This window comes from Varanus komodoensis, unplaced genomic scaffold (genome assembly GCF_004798865.1).
Source record: "Varanus komodoensis strain SLA01 unplaced genomic scaffold, ASM479886v1 scaffold51, whole genome shotgun sequence".
NCBI lineage: Eukaryota > Metazoa > Chordata > Lepidosauria > Squamata > Varanidae > Varanus > Varanus komodoensis.
In genome coordinates, this window is record NW_025336100.1 from 2,064,575 (window position 1) to 2,074,174 (window position 9,600).

The following is a 9,600-nucleotide window of genomic DNA, read 5'->3' on the forward strand; positions in this document are numbered from 1 at the left end:
CTATCTATCTATCTATCTATCTATCTATCTATCTATCTATCTATCTTCCTATCTATCTAGAGCATTTGATATCTTGTCGTAGAGCAGCTTCCAAGGCTGGCTAAACCAGTAAAAGCATGACAAATTGTAAAACAGCAGAAACGTCCTGAAAGAAGCGGAGGCGGCAGCATGTTTAAGGACAAAGTAGAATTAAGGAATCATAAATGTAAAATCTCAGAAAATGCCAGAAGGCAAAAAGCTTAATGCTTTCCAGGGATGGAACAGAAGATACGGGGCAGTGCCACACAAAAAAAATAATTGTCTTTGTCCACTGCCCACCTCAGACCAAAAGGTGGCAGCATATATGAGTGATTATCTGCAAATGATCTCATTGTTTTGGCAAGTTAATCTAGGAGCAGACATTCCTTGAAATACCCTGTATCCTAAGCTGTATTAGCCTTTAAAGTTTAAAATCAGCACTATGAATTGTGTTCTGAAGCAGAGTAGCAGACAGTAAAGTTGTTAAAGTGCTGGGAATATAGGTTTTATCTGTTTACTCCCAGTCAACAGTCTAGCAGCTGTTTTCTAGACTAACTGAAGTTTCTTCAGCGACCATCCCATATATAACATATGGCATTTCTCTAATCAGGAGGTAATCTGAATATGAATAACAGGAAACAGGCTATTCCTGTTCAGGTAGTTCAGAGCTCATGCTAGTGACCAGCATAGGCAGCCAATGCTGAAGCCAATGTACCCACCAGGACTAATGCTTTGCCTGGCCCCAGTGAAAGGACTTAACATCAGCTGAGCAGAACCTGGCCATGGAGTTCTAGCAGCTGCTAGCCTCCTTTTTGCTCATAGGAGCAGGTATACCAGCCTTAACTGGCTCTTTGTCCCACTAACAGCTGGTGTTAGCTGTTCAAAAAAGAACCACATCTAACAGCATTCTCAAGCTGATCCTTCAGGGAGAGTGCAACCCTATCCAAATCATTTTCTGGGACATATTACCATCAGGACTTCTTCTCTGGCTTGAATAATCTGAGCTAAAGAAGAACATTAACCTCCCTGCATGCCTCTTGCCTTTCCACTTACCTTAGAAAGGGCCTCTCCATCGTTCCATCACCCCTCTGTTAAAGAAGTTACCCAGAAAAGTACCTCTACAGAAGATCTTAAGATATTTAAGGCTACATTTGCAGGCTGTATGAACTAACTTTGTCCAATAAAACATGGGGGTTAACAAACAATTAACTTACATTTTGGATATTCTTAGTGAAGTATTTACTTACTTCATACAAAACCGTCCCAATGTCAGAATAATGAAAATGCCCATATAAATTAGAAATGCAAAGACAATAGCTGTACAAAGGAAAACAGAGAGTGTTAGTTGCTGCAAATCATAAAGCACACATTTTGAATCAGAATCCCTCCGATCAACATAAAATTTAAAAAATTAAGGCCCACTGATGTTTTATCAGGATTTTACCAGGACAGAATTTATTCTAAAATCTCAAGACAGGAAACAAAACATTGTGAAAGTATAGAAGAGATAATGCATGATATAATTATACAAATATCTACAGACTTGTGCGCGATGGATTTTTTTTTTTAGAAACTCTGACTAGTGTTTGTGAAGCTCCAAAACTTCTCAACTATTTGGCCCAGAAACAATTATAACACATTAATATGGGCTTGCAAGAATAAGAGGAGAAGGATTATCATTTTAGAAAGGCAGCAACTGGGGAAGGATACTGATTAGAAATTTCGGCAGATGGAGATGCTGGGGTGGGGCAGGTACTAACATGATTTGGATTAAAAAACAATGCCTACAAAGAGAGAAAGCCAAATTTAACTATGATGAAATAATAAACTGTATTCCTTTACATGATTTCATCTTGTAAATGGCTTTAGAACTTATGGACAGACTTTTTAAAGCAATTCCATAATACAGCTAGGAAAAGCTTCCATCCTCAAGCAGCACTCAAATCAGAGCCAAACTGTTAGGTTAATTGTATAGTGTGTGGCTGAGGCGTCTTTGTCTTTACTCCAATAAATGCATTCAGGAGGGGAGGTCTGAACTTTCCCCTCCCCTACACATAGACAAATTTTCCTAAAATTCTTCTCCTTTAATAGGGTGGGTAATAGGTGTGAAAGGATGATTTGCAACAAGGGAGTAAAGAGATTTAAAAGTGTAACAAAGAAAATTACTTAGCCCAAAGGAGGGGAGGGGCTAAAATCAGATAGCACAAGGTATGGGGAAACAGGCATGTAGGCAGGAGGGCCAAATACTTCCTGAATGTTTATTGACAATCTGGGCAGAACAAAATGAGCCTATTGAAGCCCACCAGGGGCAGGGCTGGATTGGGAAGAAGGGCCGGTGTTGGGGCAGCACGGAGTAGGCGGGTGGAAAGAGTGTAAACTCTCAGTACCCTATTAGCCAATTAGGGGAACGGAGGAGGGAACAAGCAGCCGGGAGCAGGGTTCAAAAGGGGGGTGTGAACATGTGCTCAGGTGAACAGAAAAGTGGGAAGGAAACCATCTTTTTTCTGTTCCCTTCATTGCGATAAAGTTTTAAAAAGAACTCTCTGCATGCCTGGAATAATTTTCTCTTCCAACGGAAAGAGTGTTCACAACAGTGGGGAAGAGTATTGTTTAAAAAGAAAAGTAATGATCCAGTTCTCACTTTTTACTCCCATTCTCCTGGATTCTTAAAAGGTGTTTGTGTACCAGACTGCACTTTCATGTTATATGCTTAAACCAAAAGGAGGTTAGGGAAAACAGACTGAACAAGCTCAGCAGTTGCTTAGGAGATAGGCAACAGCTGTCCCCACCCAGACTGAAAAGAAGCCTCCAACCCTTGGAGTTCCTCTGCCTCAGTTCAGGTTGACTGAGAGATGCTATAAATTGGAGTGCTGCATGACCTCCCTGCAGCTGGACAACCTTCACAGTAATCTCCTAAGTAAAGGAACTATTGAGAAATGACCATATTACTTAAATTATACAAGTAAAGGGTAACATACGGAGGTAGCTGTTCACAGGACTTTGATGGACAACTATATTGCAAGAAATCTTCAGGATGTCGCTGTGGAGATTTCTGACAATAAGGGAATAGTTTCCAAATTCTCCAAAATGATAATATACCCTGCAAATGGTGAAGGAGAAAATACTCCAAAAGTTATTTTAAATTTTTAAATCTTTAAAATCATATCAGCATGCTTGAAGTCTCTTGACAGAAATAATTGCATTTAATTGCAATAATCTAAATGAATTGATTTAGAACTGGCTGAGTACACTGGAAGTTGTAAAACATTTTTCTGCTTACAAACATGTATCGGATTGCTCCCAAATTTTTTCAAAATATACTAATACACTCTGATGGTAGAGAAGATAACTTTAGAGGGAAGGGACCTAAATTTCCTACATTGAAGCTGCCATGGTTTACAGAGTCATTTAACTGGAAATATTTCTTTTACAAAAGCTGTAGGAATAGTATCTTAAGTATGGTGAACATACTTGGGTGTATTCATCTCTGTCTTCCAGAGCATGAAAAACTATCTGTTTGGACCTGTTGGACATACAAGTGACAGCAAAAAAACAGGGGTACAATTAATGTGATAAATTTCATAGAATCATAGAATAAGCTGAGCTAATTGGTTCCGCTGTACTGCTCTCACCTTCAGGAAATTTTTCCTGAAATCTAGACAGAATCTGGCTTTCTGTAACTTGAGTCCATTATTCTGCATCCTGAACTCTGAGATGATCAAGAAAAGATCCTGTCCTGCTTGTGATAGCCTTTCCGGTACTTGTAGAGTGCTACCATATCTCTCTCCTTCGTGGATCAATGTCTTGCCATGAAGAAGGGGGTTCCATAGTGCAATGAAGCTATGAGCTATGCCCTGCAGGGGCACCCAAGACAGACAGGTCAAAGCAGAGAGCTCTGACAAAAGCTGATCCACTGGAGAAGGAAATGGCAACTCACTCCAGTATCCTTGTCATGAAAACCCCATTGACAGTACGAAAAGGCAAAGAGATATGAGGCCGGAAAATAAGCCCTCAGGTCGAAAGGTGTCCAATGTGCTACTGGGGAAGAGCAGAGGGCTAGTATTAGTAGCGCCAGAAAGAATGAAGCAAGGCTGAAAGGACACTCAGTCAAGGCTGAGTCAAGGCTGAAAGGACACTCAGTTGTGGATGTATCTGCTGGTGAAAGGAAAGTCCGATGCTGCAAAGAACAATGGTGCATAGGAACCTGGAATGTAAGATCTATGAATCAAGGTAAGCTGGACATGGCCAAACATGAAATGGCAAGACTGAACATCAACATCTTGGGAATCAGCGAATTAAAATGGACATGAATGGGTGAATTTAATTCAGATGACCATTATGTATACTACTGCAGGCAAGAATCCCTCAGAAGAAATGGAGTAGCCATTATAGTCCATTATATTGGTTCAAAATAGAGCTGCCAGATTGCTGACTGGCTTCCAATTGGAGTCTGGGCCCAATTCAAGCTGCTGGTGTTAACCTATAAAGCCCTAAAGGGCTTGGGACCAGGATACCTGAAGGAACATCTCCTTCCCTATGAGCCCTTGCACCCCTTAATATCTGCAGGAGAGGCTCCTGGGAACCTTCTCTGAAAGAGGTGAAGATGGTCTCTACCCAGAGAAGGGCCTTTTCTGCGGTGGCGCCCAGACAATGGAATGCACTCCCCAGAGAGGTCTGCCTGGTGCCAACTTTATATTCAGGTGAAGACCTTTTTTTTTTGCCCAACATTTTAAGAACTAGGAATTTTAATCTGGTTTTTAACTATCCACAGTTGCACTTTATTTTTGTTTTTGTTTTTGATCTTGATTTTGTTTTTGACTTTATTTTCATTGGTAATATGTTACTGTTAGTTTTATGTATATTCTTAATCATTGCTAATTATTGTTAATTGTTGTTTTAATTACAGATTGCTTGTTTCGATAAGTGTAAGTTGTCCTGAGATGCTTTGCATATTTTATTTATTTATTTATTTAGAATTTTTGTATGCCATCGCGTTGCATAGCCTCGAGACGGCTTACATAAAATAAACACAATACAAATAATACAAATAAAATCCAGATTCATCCTGGCTGCAAATTAAAACCTATGGATGATATTAAAAGTTATTAAAATATTGTTTAAATAAAAAGGTCTTAGCCTGGAGCCAAAAAACAAATAACGACAGCGCCAGGCAGACCTCTCTGGGGAGCGCATTCCATAGGCAGGGCGCCACCACAGAGAAAGCCCTCCTCCGGGTACTTTGCCTCCTAATGTCCTATAATCCTATATAGGGTGGGATATAAATATTTTAAATAAATAGTCAATAAAAGAGTAGGGAAAGCAGTACTGGGATACAATCTCCAAAATGAGAGAATCTCAATTCAAATCCAAGGCAAATCATTCAACATCAAAGTAGTCTAAGTCTATGCCCCAACTACTGGTGCTAAAGATGCTGAAGCTGACTGGTTCAATGAAGGCCTACAACACCTTCTAGAAGTAACACCAAAAAATGATGTCCTTATCATCATGGGGGATTGGAATGCTAAAGTAAAAAGGCAAAAGATAACAAGAATAACAGGCAAGTTTGGCCTTGGAGAAATAAAAGGAAGAAGGGCACAGGCTGGTAGAATTTTGTCAAGAGAACACTCTGGTCATAGCAAACACTTTTTTTCAACAACCAAGAGATGACTCTACACATGGACATCACCAGATGGTCAACACAGAAATCAGATTGATTATGTGCTCTGTACCCAAAGATGAAGAAGCTCTATCCGGTCAGTAAAGACAAGACCAGGAGCTGACTGTGGCTCAGATCATGAGCTTCTTGTTGCAAAATTTAGGTTTAAATTGAAGAAAGTAGGGAAAAGCATTAGGCCACTCAGGTATGACCTAAATCATATCCCTGATGAATATACAGTGGATGTTTCAAATAGATTCAAGGAATTAGATCTGATAGACAGATTGCCTGAAGAAGTATGGACAGAGGTTCGCAACAGTGTACAAGAGGTAGCAACTAAAACCATCCCAAAGAAAAGGAAATGCAAGAAAGCAAAATGGCTGTCTGAGGAAGCTTTGCAAATAGCAGAGGAAAGAAGGGAAGCAAAAGGCAAGGGAGAAAATGGATAAACCCAACTGAATGCAGAATTCCAGAGAATAGCTAGAAGACATAAGAATGCCTTCTTAAATGAACAGTGGAAAGCAATAGAAGAAAACAATGGAATAGGGAGGACCAGAGATCTCTTCAAGAAAATTGGAGATACGAAGGGAATGTTTCAGGCAAAGATGGGCATGATGAAGGACAAACTTGACAGGGACCTAACAGAGGCAGAAGAGATTAAGAAGAGGTGGCAAGATTACACAGAAGAACTATGTATACAAGAAAGACCTTAACGTCCCTGGTAACCACGATGGGGTGGTCGCTGACCTCGAGCCAGACATCCTGGAATGTGAAGTCAAATGGGCCTTAGGAAGTCTGAGCAACAACAAAGCTAGTGGAGGTGACAGTATTCCAGTTGAGCTACTCAAAATCCTAAAAGACGATACAGATAAAGTGCTACACTCAATATGTCAGCAAATTTGGAAAACTCAAAAGTGGCCTCAGGATTGGAAAAGGTCAGTTTTGGAGAAAGCTAGGGAGTTCCAGAAAAAAATCTACTTGTGCTTCATTGACTATGCTAAAGCCTTTGATTGTGTGGATCACAACCAATTGTAGCAAGTACTTAAGGAGATGGGAGTACCAGACCATCTTATTTGTCTCTTGAGAACCCTGCACGCGTGTCAAGAAGCAACAGTGAGAACTGGACATGGAACTACCGATTGGGAAAGCAATACAGCAAGGCTGCATATCGTCTTCCTGCCTATTTAGAAACCTAGAAACGGAGCGAGTCACATGGGGCCTCCCAGACCTTCTTGTCTGACCCCCGGCTCCAGCAAGCTCCGCTCATGACATGCCCACCATGTGTATGTGTTAGCCTATCTTTGAACACCCTCACAGATGGGGCCTCAACGACCTCTCATGGAAGCCCATTCCACACCCTTGGGGTCCTAACTGTCAGGAAGTGCTTTCTCGCATCTAAATGGAACCTTGGTTCTCTGAGCTTTGCTCCGCTGGAGTGCATCTTGCCTTCCTCTGCAGGGGAGAACAGGTCTCTACCCACTCTGTGTGACACCCCCTCACTTACCTGTATGTCGCCAACATATCCCCTCTGAGTCTCCTCTTCTCCAGGCTGAAGAGACCCAGTTCCCTCAGTCTCACCTCATACGGCATCCCCTGCAAACCAGCCACCAACCTTGTGGCACTACACTGCACTGACTCTAACCTGACTATATCCTTTCTGTAAGGAGAAGCCCAAAACTGAGCACAATACTCCAGTTGTTGGCGCACCAGAGACATATAGAGTGGTAGTAATACCTTTCTAGATCCCTTTCACAAATGCTACTCTCCAGCCACTTGTCCCCTAACCTGTACTTATGACAGCTATTCCTATGCCCCAAGTGCAAGACCTTGCACTTATCCACATTGAACACCATCCTGTTGTCTCCTGCCCACTTCCATAGTCTGTCCAGACCCTTTTGGATCTGGAGTCCCTGCTCCTCAGTTGTGGCCACTGCCCAGTTTTAGTATTGTCTGCGAATTTGATCAGCAGACTGTTCACCCCTTCTTCCACGTCATTGATGAAAAGATTAAACAGGATTGGCCCCAGGACAGAGCCCTGAGGGACCCCGCTTGTCACTGGCTGCCATCCCAATGATTCCCCACTAATGGTTATCCTCTGCTTTCAGTCAGTCAACTATGCCCTAATTCATCGAACAGTGCTTTGGTCTATTTCAAAACTCCCTGATTTCTCAATCAGGAGATCATGGGGCACTTTGTCAAAGGCCTTGCTGAAATCCAGGTATACCACATCCACTGCATCCCCTCCATCTAGCCATCTCAAAAACTTGTCGTAGAATTCCATAAGGTTTGTTTGGCATGACTTGTTTTTGCAGAAGCCGTGTTGTGTGGCTGTCAGCCTCCCTCCCCTATCTAGCATCACTAGGTCTCTCACTATTAAGAGCCTTTCCATTGTTTTTCCTACAATGGACGTAAAGATAACTGGTCTGCAATTCCCCATGTCCTCTGTACTACCCTTTTTGAAAACTGGAACCACTGACGCCACACTCCAGTCCTCTGGAACTTCACCCGTTCTCCACGAGGCCTCAAAAATGGAGGCCAGTGGGCGTGAGCAAACCCCTGCCAACTCTCTAAATACTCTCGGGTGTAACCCGTCAGGGCCTGGCACCTTTGTAATGTCCAATGCCCTGAGGAGCCCCTCGACTTCTAGCGGGGTGACACTAATCTGTGCCCCTAAGTCCCCGGCCTCATCTAATCTCCTATGCGGATATCTCCCGTCCTGCTTTGGGGAGAACACAGAGGCAAAACAGTCATTTAGCATCTGTGCCTGTTCCCTCGTATCAGTCGCTGGATCTCCTTCCTCCTTATTTAGCTGTCCCACTACTTGTCTCCCCTTCCTCTTCCTATTTACATTCTGAAAGAAGCCGTTTTTGTTGCTCTTGATATACTTGGCAAGTCTCAGCTCTTAATCAGCCTTAGCCTTGCGAAGAATCCTTCTGCAATGGGCCTCCTCCTCCCGGTATACCCTTTTGTCTATTTGCCCCAGTATCCATTTCCTACAGAGGTTCCTCTTGCATCTAATCCCTCTAACCACCTCCTTTCGCATTCATGGCACCGCTCTCCTTCATCTCTCCACCTCAGTAACTAGAGGTCAAGCCTTGCACCTCCAAAACTTTCCTTTTGAGTGTCATCCACCCCTCCTCAACTCGCTTGCCTTTCAGTAAACTATCCCAGGAGACTTTCCCCAGTCTGGCCTTCAGTTGGCCAAAGTTTATTTATTTTATTTTTTTATTTTATTAAAACATTTTTATGCTGCCCCATTCGCCGAAGCCTCGGGGTGGCTTAACAATAAATTAAAAGTAATTATAATATAAATTACAATAAATATAAACATTAAATTAAAAATACAAAAATACAGTATAAAATAAGCCGCCCTGGCCAAATAAAATCCAATAATATTAACAGTTAAAATGCCGCTTGAATAAAAAGGTCTTTGCCTGGCGCCGAAAAACAAATAACGACTGCGCCAGGAGGACCTCTCTGGGGAGCTCGTTCCATAACTTAGGCGCCACGGCAGAGAAAGCCCTCCTCCGAGTACCCACCCTCCTAATTTCTTTCACGGAGGGTTCCCGGAGAAGGGCCTCCCCCGCCGATCTCAAGGGGCGGCTGGGCATATATGGATGCAAGCGCTCCTTCAGGTAACCAGGACCCAAGCCGTTTAGAGCTTTATAGGTCATCACCAACACCTTGAATTGGGCCCGGACTTCAATGGGAAGCCAGTGAAGCTGATGGAGAACTGGAGTCATATGAACACAACGCCCAGGCCCCGTCAACAGCCTGGCAGATCTATTTTGAGCCAATTGAAGTATCCGGACCGTCTTCAAGGGTAGCCCCACGTAGAGCGCATTACAGAAGTCAAGACGGGAAGTCACCAGTGCATGTGTCACTGTCGCGAGGCAGTCGTACTCCAGATAGGGGCGCAGCTGGTG

The 9,600-nt window shown here is 42.8% G+C and overlaps 1 protein-coding gene across 7 annotated transcripts in view; it reads right to left on the reverse strand.

The window, feature by feature from the left end:
- Nucleotides 1-9,600, reverse strand: part of HGSNAT (heparan-alpha-glucosaminide N-acetyltransferase) — a 75,874-nt gene that overhangs the window by 45,260 nt on the left and 21,014 nt on the right. For 6 of the 7 annotated variants that reach the window (XM_044447231.1, XM_044447228.1, XM_044447229.1 and 3 more), the window contains 2 exons: nucleotides 2,997-3,118; nucleotides 1,266-1,335 (listed from right to left, as the gene is read on the reverse strand). In XM_044447231.1, the coding sequence (XP_044303166.1) occupies nucleotides 1,266-1,335; nucleotides 2,997-3,118 (192 nt within the window). The remainder of the gene's footprint in view (nucleotides 1-1,265; nucleotides 1,336-2,996; nucleotides 3,119-9,600) is intronic. The other variant, XM_044447234.1, reaches the window with a different exon arrangement.